We start from the raw sequence: 15039 nt of genomic DNA on the forward strand, positions 1-15039 counted from the left end.
GGGGAGAAGATGCCATCCCCGGTCTGTAGACCAGGCCATGGGAATAGGGAGAAAATGAAGCCGGGTCTCAGAGGGAGTCTGGTGCTGAAGCTGGCCCTTGGGAAATCCCCTGGAAAGAGCAGAATGGGTCATGGCCCAGCCCAGGGCAGATGCTTCCTGGCCTCTCCAAGTCCTCGCTCTCCCATTTCCCCAGCCTGGACTTGGCCAGGATTTTGTTCCCCAAGCTGCTCCCTCTCTGACTCTTACCTCATTCTCTGGTCCACTGAAGGAGCGGGTGCCAGGGATGTGGCTGACAGCGTCTTGGCTGGCCTGCAGGAGGGACAAGGGGGGGCTCCCCTTTTACTCAGCTAGTGAGAGGGAAGGAGCTTTGATCTGGGTCTTTGGGAGAACTGATTGGTGGGGAAGGCTGGGAGGGGGCCTGGATGTGACCCGTTTGTTTGTTTCATCAAAGATAACACAAACACGTTTCATCAGAGCCGTCTGGGCACCCGGGGTGGAGGGGACGTCAGACCCTGAAATGAGAAAGGCAATTCGACCCAAGCACCCTCCCAACTCTTGAGGTCCCAGTCAGCTGGGGGAGTCTGGCTAGATGACAGTAGAGGGGAGAACACTGGGCCCCTGGCCTGGTTGGACTCTGGGTCTGTAAGCCAAATCCTGTGTCTGGTCCCAGATGGCTTGTTCCCTTATAGGCGTTGATACTCGGTGGAGGGCCTTTCTTCATCTGCTACAGTCAAGTCATCCAGAATTCTGTACTTGGAGGACTCTGTCTTGGACTATGCTTTATAATCAGACAACAGGGCAGCCAGGCGCCTCCAGCTGCAGCTCCACAGGAGGAGGAAGGCGGAGCTTATACCTGCTTAGACACATCTGGAAGACTGCGCAATCCTTTTTTAGAGAGGATGTTAGCAGACTGGAGTATGCTGGGGCTGACCCTCAGGAAGGCCAGAGCATTTCAAACCCATGAAACAGTTGGTCCTGTGTAGTGTAGAGGAGCTTTAGGGATGCGGACATGCTAATAAATGGTTTTTGCTTTTTCAAGGCAATGAGGTCAAGTGACTTGCCCAAGGTCACACAGCTAAGTAGTAAGTGTCTGAAGTCGGATTTGAATTCAGGTCCCCCTGACTCCAGGGCCAGTGCTCTATCCACTGTGCCACCTAGTTGCCCTGTGCTGATAAATGTTGAACAAATAGCTCTTGGGCTGGGGAGGGATGAATCCATGATACAACTTTCAGGTTAATCACCATTTTTTAGGTTGCAGGTAGCAATCATGATTCAATCCCAGGCTCTCTGAGCCCCAAGTTCATTGTTTTCCTTTATATCCTTTCTTCTATTGAAGGACTTTAAAGACTGAACTGCCATGGCCAATAATGTCTTCCTCCGATTGACATATTGAGGACGGTCCAGAGGGGAGTCATGCCGTGAGGGTAGATAAGTTCTGGGGTCCCTCCTAGCTCTGAGAATCAAGGTAACCTGTTAGATCTCAGTAGATGAGTAGAATTTGACTAGAGCAGAGGAGGGGGAAGGGCATTTTGGACAGAGAGGATGGCAGTGGTGTCAGAGGTAAAGATAAGCGTGATGAATTCTGGGACAGTAAGAAGACTCCTAGCTGGTAGATGCAAGCTCAGGATTTCTTCAGCCTTTCTGGTCAGAGAAAAGATAATATTGATGAATGCCAAAACCTTGATAAGTTGCCGTGTTTTTCCACTTTGGAAAACACATGTATTTTTCCGCCTTTTGTTCTCTCAGAGGAGGCCCTTCGACTGACCAAAATCACCCTAATAGCTTTTCACTCCTAACCCTACTTTCTTGACAGATTTCCAGTTACCACAATTACCCTAATTGCCTTCAACTCCCCCACCCACTTTCTTGGCAGATAAACTTGAACTATACCATGAACATCATGAGCAGGAAGTCAATCACAGTGGCTTACGGGGAAGCAGTTCACCACATCATGCAGTTTGACCCCTCGGATCCCAGCTACCTCTATGTGATGACTTCCCATCAGGTAAGACCCTCCCCCTCTCGTTCCTCTTCCCAGGGGCTCCATCCTTCCCATGGGTTCCATGGCCTGAAATGTCTCAGGACTGAATCATCCTGATTGGGGAGGGGAGGGAACTGATGAGCCCCTTAGAGAAGGCAAGAGGCGATTCTTTTAGCTCTCCCTAGATAGTCAGGCAAGAGTCTGGGGGGTAAGGGGGATGGCTCTGGAGAAACCTTGTCTGTTGGGTGTTGAAGACCAAGACATTTTGCATGCTTTGAGGCCAAGTCTCCATGCCAAGGATATGAGGCAATGGCGTGTTTGTTTACCCATCCATTTATACTGACACTTTCTCCTATAGAACAAAGTAGTAGATATTGAATGGGGAATTGGGAGGACTAAATCTGTGTCAGAGAGTTTCTGTCAAAGCACAATTCAGATCCTAGTTCCAAAAAACGCCCTCTTGAAATTACTTTGGATATACTTTTTCTTGACTTATTTGTTCACTTATTATATTCTTCCAATAGAATATAAGTTCATTAAGGGAAAGGAATGTTTGATTTTTTTTAAAAATCATAATGTTTAGGGCAGCTAGGTGGTGCTATGGATAGAACACCGGCCCTGGAGTCAGGAGGACCTGAGTTCAAATCCAGCCTCAGACACTTAATAATGACCTAGCTGTGTGGCCTTGGGCAAGCCACTTAACTCCATTGCCTTGCAAAAACCTAAAAAAAAATCATAATGTTTGATGTATAGTAGGTTCTTAATAAATATCTGTTGCATGGAATTGAGGCAATGATCCCACAAGCTCAGGGAAGCTCCCTCATGGTTCCCATCATAGCTCTGCTTATGCCTTCATTCCTGTGCCATTCATTGGCTTTTTTCGTCTCAGATTAGAGAACCCTGGACCAAAGACAGGGTAGCATATTCAAAAGAATACTGGACTTGCAGGTAAAAAGATTTGGATTTGAACCCTCCCCCCCCATTCACTGGTTGGGTATCTTTGGGCTAGGTATGTGACTTTTCTGGGCCTTCACTTCCTCCTTTGCCCAAGGGATTGAATGGATGAACCTCAAGCCTAAAAAGACTGGCTCCATAGAGGTCTAGCTCCTCTCTAGGGCCTACAAACCTCCTCAGTTCCACTCTTCTGACTGGATTAGATGAGACCTGAGAAATTCAAGTTAGCAATTATAGAACAAGACACTGTGTGAGTGAGTGGCAAAATAAAAATGACAGGTAGTCAATGTGGTAGGAATTCAGAGCAGGGAAAGCTCCCCATGGGCTGTGGTAATCAAGGGAAGCATCAAATAGAAAGTTGGACTGACTGCCACCGACTTGGATATCAAAGACCTTAAAAAAAAATCAGCAGCCTGTGTCATCATCCCCATTTTACTTTTGGAAAGACTGAGTCCCAGGGAGGCAATTTTGCTTCTCTGACTGCTGGTAAATCTAAGCGCCTGGTTTCCTGCCTCCCGTGCTGGCTTCTGCCCTCTGCCCCCACACTACCTGGGGGGAGAGTGGTCCCTTCCATTACCTCTCCTTGAAGAGTCCGGATAGGCCAGAGAAGAGTTGAGCTCTGGTTTAAATTAGGTTTTAATCTGTCGAAACAAAAGCAAGAACCACTAATTTTATATTTTTATTTTCTGACCATAATTCCCTCCAGACCGGCCATGCTGGGCTAAGCAACTACTTATCATCGTCTTCATCTCTCTCGCTCCCTCCTCCCCTAAAGCCAGACAGTGAGCCTGCACAGGGCCTTGGGCCCAGGCCCTGGTTGCCAAGGAGCTCAGAGCTCCTGCTGGCCCGAGCCCCAGGGACTCCATCCTCCTGTGTTTGAACAGGCTGTACTGGACCTTGGAGAAGTTCCCTGCCTTCCCCCAGACTTTCCACAAACCTGACTGTCCAAGAATATGTGTTTATAATCATTCTACCATCACGAGAGGGAGCCCCCCAGAAGCAGTGTGGGTTAATGGAAAGAGCCAGCGAGTCTGGGTTTGAACCCCAGCTCTCATTTCTGTAGCTTTGTAATCACCTCTGAACATTAGTTTTCTTATCTGTAAAATAGGGATAATGAAACTAGGCTTTATAGTCAAGGGGCCTGGCTTCACATTCTGGTTCTGATTATTACTCCTGTGACAGTGGGTAAGTCCTCTTCCCTCTGGATAACCATTTTCTTATCAGTAGAATGTGGCATTTGGAGCATCTTACTCTGAATCCCATAGTCTTTATATTCATGTGCCAGCAGTAGAACTGACCCCTTGCCCTTTGTGATCTACACAGACCTTAACTTCTTCACATGGCACCATTTTGTGACACTTTCCTGCTCAACAAACCTCTTTAGTTCCCTTCTGTCTACAGGACAAAAACCAAACATCTGAGCCTGGCATTCAAGGCCCTTTAAGATCTGGTCTCATCCTGTCCTTTACAACCTCACTTACCTTCTCTCTTTCCTTCAACCAGATTGGATGACTTGCATTCCCAAGTCTGCTTTCTCAACACTTTCTGGTCTTGGGACTTATGCCATTTCTTCCCCTATGATCACCAGCTCATAGGATCCTAGGCCTGAGAGTTGCTGGGTGGGATTTAGGGGTTATCTAATCCAATACCCCTATTTTATAGAAGCAGAAACTGAGTATAAGGGACATTAAATGACTTGTCCAGCTAGAAAATTACAGAGTTCAGAATAGGACCTCGGATCTTTTTTATTCTAAATCCTGAGTCTTTTCTAATCTATCACATCAGGCCATGCCTTCCCCCATCTCCACCTGTCTAATTTCTGTCCCACCTTCAAAACCCATCTTGCCTCGATCAAGGTCACATAGGTAGTAGTGGTGGTGGAAGAAGTAGTAGTGGTAATAATAGTGGTACTGGTGGTGGTAGTAGTAGTAGTAGTAGTAATAGTGGTTGTGGTGGTAGTAGTAGTAGTAGTAGAAGTAGTGGTGGTGGTAGTTGTAGCAGTTGTGGTACTAGTAGTAGTAATAGAAGTGGTAGTAGTAATAGTGGTTGTGGTGCTAGTAGTAATAGTGGAAGTAGTGGTGTAGTGGTAGATATAGCAACAGTAGTAGTGGTGGTAGCAGTGGTGGAAGTAAGCAGTGGTGGTAGTAGTAGTAGTAATAGGAGCAGAAGTAGTAGTAGTAATAGTGGTTGTGGTGCTGGTAGTAATAGTGGAAGTAGTGGTATAGTAGATATAGTAACAGTAGTAGTGGTGGTAGTGGTGGTGGAAGTAGTAGTGGTGGTGATAGAAGTAGTAGTAGTGGTTGTGGTGGTGATAGTAGTAGTGGAAGTAGTAGTGGTAGTGGTAGTTGTAGTAACAGTAGTAGTAGTAGTAGTGGTGGTGGTGGTGGTTGTGGTGGTTGTAGTAGTGGTAGCAGTGGTGGGTAGTAGGAGTAGGAGTAGTAGAGTAGAAGTAGTAGTAGTAATAGTGGTTGTGGTGATGGTAGATATAGCAACAGTAGTAGTAGTGGTAGTGGTAGTGGTGGTGGAAGTAGTAGTGGTGGTGGTAGTAGTAGTTGTAGTAGTAGTAGTAGCAGTGGTGGTAGTAGTGGTGATGGTGGTGATAGTGGTAGTAGTAACAGTAGTAGTAGTTTATAAGATTATAAACTCTGAGAGGGCAGGGACTCTTTTGCCTCTTTTTGTACATCCCCCAGCACTTTGACATCTAATAAATGTTCATTGAATTGAACTGAGTAGTAGGGAGAGGAATAACAGACATTTAGGGTTTACATAGCGATTTTTACAATTATTTATTTGGGCTTCACAACGGCTGTATAAGAGTTACTCTGAGTCTTATTATCCCCATTTTATATGAGGATAAGTGATTTTCCTACACAAGTAGTAAGTGAGAGAGCCAGGATTCCTAGACAAGCAATCACTGATACAAGTTAAAATATGAACCGGGCCCTGCCCTCAAGGAGCTTAGGTTCTATCGGGGAGACCTGGCCTCCCTGACTCCGTCCTCAGCATCCCTTCCACTGTGCCGCACACCACACAAAACTAAGAAAATAGGTCCAGTTCTAGAATTGAGAGCTGATTGTGGCAGGGTCTCCCAAGGGACACTGACATTTTTTAAGGTCAGGGGTCTCATTGCTTTGATTCAGAGGACTAAGAGGATAGTGAGTTTGGGGATTTCAACTCCATCCCTGTTGAGAAAGGGACATTTTTAATACTCCTCATATTATAACACACCAGTGACTGTTAGCCCTGACCAAACTCCTTCTGGGAGTCCTGGTTGGAGAGATGACCAGAGATGGCCACCCAGAGTGCTAGCCTCTGGAACCACTAAGTGGGATGCTTGTGGATAGGGAGGGACCCAGAACTCTGTTCCAAAATTAGCCAGGCTCTTGGTCCCCTGGGGCTCAAATCCCTATGATCTTCTGGGACGTTTTCCTCCCCCGTCTATTCTCATCCATCCACTTACAGGCCATATCTCTCCATTGCATTCATCCCTTCTCTCCCCTTGCACTGCTTTCCTCTAGTTCAGTCCCTCATTCTTTCTTCCCTGGACCCTTGTATTAACTTCTCCTTGTTCTCTCCTCTCTCCAATCTATCCTTCTTACAGGTGTCAAAGTTATCTTCCTAAAGCACGGATCAAACACTGGCGCTCCCCTCCTCAAAATCTTTCAGGGCTCCCCTTTGTGTAGAAAATAAAATATAGGCTTCTCCTCAGCTTTGCATTCACCCCCTTCCAAACCTGGGCCCAGTAACCTTCCCAGCATTAGCTGACTGCTTCCCTTCCCGTGTTCGGGATTCCTGGCCATTCCTCAGTCTTGACTTGTCTTCCCCAGCCTCCATTGGTGGGTACTTCCCACACCTCGAATCCCTTCTCTCCTCTCTGCAGGTTGAAATTCTTCTTTTCCTTCAAAACCCAGAGGTAGTGCTGGGCTCCATGAAGTATTTCCCAATCCTTCCCTTACTACAGCCGAAAAGGATGTCTTTCTCTTCAAATAACAATAATTATAATTATTATTGCTATTGCAATTAGAATTTATAGCCCTTTTACCTGTTCTCTCATTTGATCTTCATGTCAGTCCTAGGTATTATCCCTATTATCCAGATGAGAAAGCACAGGTTAGGTGATTTGCCCAGGGTCACACAGCTAGTGAGTATCTTGAGGAAAGATTTGAACTCAGGTCTTCCTTAGCCCAAGTTCAGCACTCCGTGCCCCTTGCCACCTGGCTGCCAAATTTATTTTGCTCTGATCCCATTCTGTCATATGCTCATCATTTAGCCAATCAACAGAATTTATTAAACACCCACTATGTACTAGTCTCCAGGGTTATGGAGGCAAAAATGACAGTCCGTGCTCTCAAGTATAGACCTGTCAATCCCCCTTATTAAATTGGAAAGACTTCCAAGGCAGCAACTTTGATCTTGCATCCTCAGCACTAAGCTTCCTTGTACATAAGTAGGCACTTTTATTAAATATCGTTTGATCTTGGAATTTTGAATTAAAAAAAAAGACAACCTCTCCCTAGTATCAAAATGCAAACTGTAGAAAGGTGGAAGAATATAGGAGGAATCGTGGGACCCTAAGGAGTCAGGGAGAACTTCCTGTGCAGGGGAGCCCATTGCCCAGGAATGACTAACTTGTGCTCCTGGTTCCAGATGACCAGGGTAAAAGTCGCTGTGTGTGATCAGTATGCCACCTGCTCAGACTGCCTGGCTGCAGAGGATGCCTACTGTGGCTGGTGTGCCATGGAGACCAGGTAAGGCTGGAGGCAGGCTGCCATTCCACGAGCCTTCTTCCCACCCTCTCCTCCTCTCTCCCGTGGATCAGCCACTGGGAACTGGGACCAAAGAAGGAATGGGGCTAGGTTGCTCATTGGTCCTGGTGTTTGTGGGAAGTCAAGGTCAATGTGAAAAAGCTACAAAGAGACAAATTAGGGCTTGATATCAGGAAGAGCTTTCTGATAATTAGAATTGTCCACAAGGGTGTCATAGGGACAGATTTATAGCTGGAAGGCAACCTGAAGGTCATCTAATCCAATCCTCTCATTTTCTAGATGAGAAAGCTTAAGACAAGAGCTAAAAATGGTACAGTAGAAAGATCCCTGAATTTGGGTTTGTATGCCATTTCCACAATTTATGATCTGTGACATTTAGCCTCCGTCTCCTCATCTGTCAAATGAGGGATGTGAATTGCTGACCTCTGAAAGCCCTTGTAACTTTAACTTTATGATTCCAGAAGTGACTTACCCAAGGTCACACAGAAGGTAAGTGACAGACATGAGATTCAAGAGGAAAAAGGAAAACTTGAAGGATAGTATTTCTCTTTATTAGAGACCTTCAAGAAAATCTTTTTCAGGTTCATTGTAATGGGTATGTTTTGTAGATATGGGGTGGACTAAACTGCCTTCTGAAAACATCAGGATAACAACTTCATGGAAGGCTACAGGTATAATTTACCTAGATTACCAGAAAAAAAATGATTTGATGAAGTCCATCAAACTGTTTTAATGGAAAAGATAAAGAAGTCTGGGCCAAACACTAATGCAGTAGGGGCGGCTAGGTGGAGTAGTAGGGGTGACTAGGTGGTGTAGTAGGGGCGGCTAGGTGGCATAGTGGGTAAAGCACCAGCCCTGGAGTCAGGAGTACCTGGGTTCAAATCCAGTCTCAGACACTTAATAATTACCTAGCTGTGTGGCCTTGGGCAAGCCACTTAACCCCATTTGCCTTGCAAAAACCTAAAAAAAAATTGTCTTCAAACACTAATGCAGTTTTTTTTGGATTTGGTTTTGGTTGAATGATTGGATCCAAAAAGTGGTCATGAATGGGTCAGAGTCAAGGTCAATTTGGAATTAAAGTCATTCAGACCTATGTTTGACCCAGTTCCTTTTTGGCTTTTTTTTTTATCAATAAGCTGATGATGCAAAGGGTCAACTAACATATTGCACATCAAAACCAAGATTCAAAAGGCTCTCAATCGATTAGACCACAAGGATGAATCTAGAAAGGCAAAATTTCATAGGACTAAGTGCAAGCCTTAACACAACTGAATTTTTAAAAATCAGGGTTTTTTTTTATAAAGACTTTATTTTGTTAAAAATCAGTTTTGCAAAAACCAAAGGGGTTGGTGTGCTGGGATAGATGTTTATCTCAAATTAATGTTGGAGGCTTAGTCATATTTTAGAAAGAATATTGGTGAGTGTCTAGAGGAGAACAATCAAAATGGTGAGTCAGAAATTGGGGATATTACTTTAGAGATAAGAAGACTTAAAGGAAGCAGGCTGACTTGTCAAGTATTCAAAGAGATGCCGCATGGAGGGGGAGGAAGGGGGAGTCTAGCCTGGTGCTGCTAGAACCTGGAATAATGGGTAGAAATTTGATGGAAGCACATTTAGTCTTGATGAAAGAAAATGTCTCTTCCTGATTAGAGTACTCCAAAATGCATTGTGGGCAGGTGGGTGACACAGTGGAGCGAGCATAGAGTCATAAGACTCCTCTTCCTAAGTTCAAATCCAACCTTACTAGATGTGAGACCATTGGCAAGTCACTTCACCTGTTTGCCTCAGTTTCTTCCTCTGTAAAATGAGCTAGAGAAGGAAATGATAAACTATTCCAGTATCTTTGCCAAGAAAACTCCAAATGGGGTCATAAGGAGTCAGACAGGAATTAAAAAAAAAAAGACTGCCAAGTGGAGTGGGTTACCCTGGGAAATAAACTTCCTTCTTTCTAGAAATGGCTAGCAAAAACTGGATAACCACTTATGGGGTATTTTAGAAGGGATTCTCATTCCAGCATGAGTTGAACTAGATGGCAGCCAAAGTCCCTTTGAACCGTTAGATGCAAAATATTTATAGATGCTTGCTCTCTGCCCAGACTGTTCTTAGCTAAGCTCGGAGCAATAATCTGGACTCAGCAATGGCAAGCAAGGAATCCTTCGACATTTTCATTTCTCTCCATGATTTTGTGCAAATGGGAAGGAAATCCATTGGAGACGATTGCAAGGGAAGAGAGGTCATCAAGGAAAAGCCAAGTGTATGTCAGAACTGGGGTTGGGGATAGTAAGAAGGCTTGTAGGAGTAGTCCTGGTAATAGGCAAGGTTTTTCATGGCCGTTCCCTAGGGTACACTGGAAGGATCTAGTAGAGAGATGGGCAGGGTTTTGGGCTCAGATAAAATGCCTAGTAAGTATTTCTCTGTCCTCACCTGGCTGCAGATGCTCCCTACAACATGAGTGTGCCAACTCCACTCAACCCCACTTCTGGACCAGTGCCAGTGAGGGCATCCAGCGTTGCCCATCCATGACCATCCTGCCCTCGGAAATCAATATCCACCAGGAGTATTCAGTAAGTTTGCAATAATAGGCAGGGAATGGGAGTAACTGGGGAGGAGGGTAGATGGAACCTACCAATTTGCTGAGAGGTAGTGAGATAGAGTGGTTAGAGTCCGGAAAACCGGTTCATATCTTGCCTCAGACTAGCTGGTTGACCATCAGTAAATCGTGTCCCTCCTCTTGACCTGTAGAGTGAGTGAATTTGATCCATTCCTCATCTTTGAACATCTCAATCTTTGAACTCAGAATCTGGGGTGCTTTTTCATCTGAGGAAAAATGAAGCATGTTCCCACAGGCTTACTACTGGGAGGGAAGGGGCTTATTGGAATAAATATAAAATATGGAGTCAAAAGACCTGGTTTCAAATCCTAGTTCTGCCTCTTGGTATTTGTATGAGAGTAAATGACTTACCTTCTCTAAAACTCACTTTCCATACTAGATGACTTCTGAGGTCTCCTCCAACTGAAATATTTATAAGCCTTTGGCCTAGGACTCTGCTGACATCAAGTTGTATCAGAACAGATGGGGATGACTGTCTGCGGGTTAGGCAAACTCATCAAGGTGGCCAGGGAATCAGGGCAGATGTCAACAGAAGGTACCTTTAGGGACGACATGATTTGGGGACTTCGGCAAGCAAAGGAGAGGATCGTGAGTCTTTATGATGAAAAACATTCTAGATCCCCTGGTCCAATCACCCCATCTTACAGATGAAAAAAATGGTGCTTATCATATATGTATGCATGCATCCTTGTCAATGCATGTATAGATAAATGAGAGAGAGAGAGAGATAAATGGATGGATGGATGTATAGATGATAGAAAGATGGATAGATAGATTATTGATAGATGATAGATAGATAGATAGATAGATAGATAGATAGATAGATAGATAGATAGATAGATAGATAGATGGTTGTATACAGTTTCTGGCATAGGAGCAAGGTCTCATGGTTCCTCACCCCTGACCAAGGAAAATAGTCCCACCATGAGCTTAAAGTCTCCCATACTTCTCATTAATCTCCCCTTGAGCCCTGGTTGCCTCTGGCAGCCATGGTGGTTTGACTTGGTCTGGGACTGTGCTAAGGGTCTGGATTTATGCCCAAGAAATGACCATTCTCTAATTGAGACCTATCCAGAACAGGGAGGGACCGGCGGGCACTTACCCAGACCACCACCAGGCTGGTGGGGTCATCTCTCCCACCAGGGATGATGGACAACATGCCTCCAAAGTCCCAGCCCTCCTGGCAGTCTCTTTTTTTCCCTTTTTCTTCTTTTTTGGGAGCCCAAAAATGTAGGAGTCAATATTTGCAAAACCGTCAAATGCCAACCTGCTATTTTGCATTCAAATGAACAGATGATTCTCACAAAGCTGCTGCCTGGTGATACTTTTCTCGCTCTCCCCCAGTGAGAAAGGGACAGTTCTTCAGCTCTTGCTGTGCTGCTGAAAAGCCCCCCTCCCCTCAGCAGTCGTTCTCCGAAGCCCTGCCGTCTGCACCACATAGGCCGGGCCTATTTAGTATTTAGGTGCTTGCTATCAGAAGCACTGCAGAATGAGGACAGTTTTTAAGTGACTCTGGGCTGGGGACTCCTGATAAAAAAGCAGTTTCCCAGTCAGCCCCTTGCTCCGTGCCCCAGGCAGAGGACCCTCCTGGCCCATCACTGACCAGTGGCAGGTGCTCCCTCTCTTCCTGACCTTGGAGTTGATTTCCTTCGGCCTTCTCTTCTGTAAATAGTTCTCCTCTGCCCTCACAATGGGTGGCCTCATGGATGTAAACCCAGACTCCGAAAGGAGAGTCTAATGGATCCTAGGCTTTCTTGAGGACCACCAAACTGAAAGAGCTTTGGGTGTGGTCCTGGGGAAGGACTGCTAACAATCCCATCTGATATCCAGTGGCCTAGCGATGGAGATGGTGATTTGGTGTAGTAGAGTTTTAGTCCTGGAAAACCTGAGTTCGAGTCTTGCCTCAGGTACTCTGGCCTCAGTTTCTTCATCTGCAAAATGAAAAGATTGGATTCTATATCAGAAGTTCCTCCCAGGTCTAAATCCGGGCTCTTATAAGTCCACATCTGTGACTAAGAACCAGCCTTGCTAAAAATGGAAGGGCTCGCCTATGGGTTCGCCCATAGGTGACAAATATATTTGACCACAGCGATTGATGAAGACTGTCCACAAAGGCGTATTGAGTTTTAAGGCTAACAGAGTTATTGCTAATAGCTGGTTTGGCTCACTGCCCTTGAATTTCTGATCCTTCGAACAGAGTCCACTTAACCCCAATCTGCTGGCTTAGCCCCTCCCCAGAGGGATTGGGTTCTCTTTGAGTTGAGTGTCACTCCCCCCTCCTCACAAGAGTGGGAAATCAAGACTAAACTGGGATAATTCTGGGCCAAATGCATTGCTTACTTAGACACAGCTTTAAGTTTTACAGAGAGCTTTCCTGGGGACACCTTATGAGGTGGATCGTTTTAATTTTGTCACCCCTCAGTACCTGCTCATAGTAGTCACTTAAGAGTTGATTGATTGATTGACTGATAAGGAGAGGGACTTACCCAAGGTCACAGAGCTAAGGAAATAATGGCAACAGCATCTGACCCCAGGTCTATGCTGACTCCAAGTCTCCTATATACATTGTGCATCTTAGGATCTTGGAGTTGGGAGTGTCCAGTCTTATTTCTGATACATGAACCCAGGCCAGTCCCTTGGAAAATAAAAATTCTTTTGTTTTTGCTCAAAGTATCCAGAGCCATATTCTTATGCTCTATTTGGGGCTACATTACAAACTCAATTATTTTGCAGAGGTTCCTTTTTGTAGTTCAGAGTGATGAATTTTTTTTTTTGGCCTTGGATGGGCTTGCCAACAGCCCTGTCTTATTTTCAACTCAAACTCCATAGGGAGTAGTGTGGCATACAGAGAGTTTCAGTCCTGTGAAGTAGGCAAGACATATTTTATTTTTTATTAATTTTTTATTTTTCTCTTCTTAAAAAATGTATTTATTCATTTATTTTCCAAACTACATGCAAAGATAGTTTTCAATATTTATTTTTTGTAAGATTTTGAGAGTACCACTTTTTTTCTCCTTCTCTCTCTTCCCTTCCCCTATCCAGCGAGTAATCTAATACAGATTATACTTACATAACTACGTTAAACACATTTCTGTATTAATCATATTGTGAAGGAAGAATCAGAACAAAATGGAAAAACATAAATCATAAAAAAATTTTAAAAATTGAAAATAATAAGCTTTGATCTGTACTCAGATTCCATAGTTCCTTCTCTGGATGTGTATGGTATTTTCCACTACGTCTTTTAGAATTGCAGAACATGTTTTATTACCCCTGCTTTAAAGAGGAGGAAACCCCAGAGAAGTGAAATGATTTATCCTAGGTCACAGAGTTAAGGGAGAATAGGGGTCAGGACTAGAATCTAAGTCTTCTGAATCCATATTGACTGTGCCAGCGTCTGCCTCCCACTGATCATTTGAAATATGGAAACCTAAGGCTCGAGGAGGACCGGTAGGCTTGTGCTTCAGTAGAATGAATTAGGATATGATGGATTTGGAGTTATGGATCTCTCTCCTAGCAGTGGGCTTAATGAGAGGGGAACAAGCCTACTGTTTCGGTATCTGTAAAACTTTTTTTGTATTCCCATCATCTGACACATCATAGACACTTAATAAATGCTTTTTGACTGTCTCAGAATAATGCAGAAAGTAAGGGAAAAGATATTTTACCTTTTCCCCTTTCAAAGTCACTCTGTCCTCATCCATTCAATGTCCCTGGTTTCCCCACACTTTGTCTCATGGGCTCCTTTCCAGAGAAGGGCAAGGCCAGTGGTCTTGGACAGCTGGGGAAGGGAATGGAAGGGGTCCCCACTCACCTGTTGGCCACATGTATTTCCAGGGTATGATCATCCAGATCAGCGGCAACATGCCCAGCCTGAGTGGGATGGAGATGGCCTGTGACTATGGGAACGGCATCCATACTGTGGCCAGGGTTCCTGGTCCAGACTTCAGCCACCAGATAGCTTACTGCAACTTCCTTCCAAGAGACAAATACCCTGAATTTCCATCAGACCAAGGTAAGACTGAAGGGTAGCAATCTTTATTGGTGCGTGTTCCTAGCCTAGGCAAGGAGAAGATGATAATCACAACACATCAACTAGAATTTATATAGTTCTTACTATGGGCCAGACATTATGCTTTTTTTACACATACTCATTTTATCCCTCACATTGACCCTTCAAATAGCTATTATTATTCCATATCGCTGTGAAGGAATCTTTAGTTGAACAGAGGTTAAGTGACTTACCCAGGGTCACACAGCTAGGAAGTATCTAAAGTCCTATTTGAACTGGGGTCTTCCTGACTTCAGGCTCATCACTCTCTCTAATATGCCACCAGCTACCTCAAATTTTAGGTAGTATTTGGGCTACTTCTGTCTTGTAGATGGGGCCTTATACTGGTCAAATAAAGAAAAGCAATTGGTTCAAAGCAAAGGAAGCACTAGAACATTTTCTTCCCAAAAATTAGAGATACATTATCTCGCAAATACATACTGGCAGTGCGAAGAGTAGACACACCTTGGGAATAGGTATTGAAGGACATTCACAAGGGAACCTACATGGAAGGATTGTTTCCACCTAAAGTCTATTAGCGGTGTCATTGTGTTGCTTTTTTTTTTTGCAAGGCAATGGGGTTAAGTGGCTTGTCCAAGGCCACACAGCTAGCTAATTATTAAATGTCTGAGGCTGGATTTGAACTCAGGTCCTCCTGACTCCAGGGCCTGCTCTA

General features: G+C 44.6%; 1 protein-coding gene across 1 annotated transcript in view; it reads left to right on the forward strand.

The window, feature by feature from the left end:
* Nucleotides 1-15039, forward strand: part of PLXND1 (plexin D1) — a 200049-nt gene that overhangs the window by 56586 nt on the left and 128424 nt on the right. Inside the window, exons 3-6 of the mRNA XM_074198509.1 lie at nucleotides 1874-2005; nucleotides 7583-7683; nucleotides 10136-10265; nucleotides 14150-14327. Coding sequence (XP_074054610.1) covers nucleotides 1874-2005; nucleotides 7583-7683; nucleotides 10136-10265; nucleotides 14150-14327 — 541 coding nt within the window. The remainder of the gene's footprint in view (nucleotides 1-1873; nucleotides 2006-7582; nucleotides 7684-10135; nucleotides 10266-14149; nucleotides 14328-15039) is intronic.

The sequence above is a fragment of the Macrotis lagotis genome, chromosome 8 (assembly GCF_037893015.1).
Source record: "Macrotis lagotis isolate mMagLag1 chromosome 8, bilby.v1.9.chrom.fasta, whole genome shotgun sequence".
In the NCBI taxonomy this organism is placed as follows: Eukaryota; Metazoa; Chordata; class Mammalia; order Peramelemorphia; family Peramelidae; genus Macrotis; species Macrotis lagotis.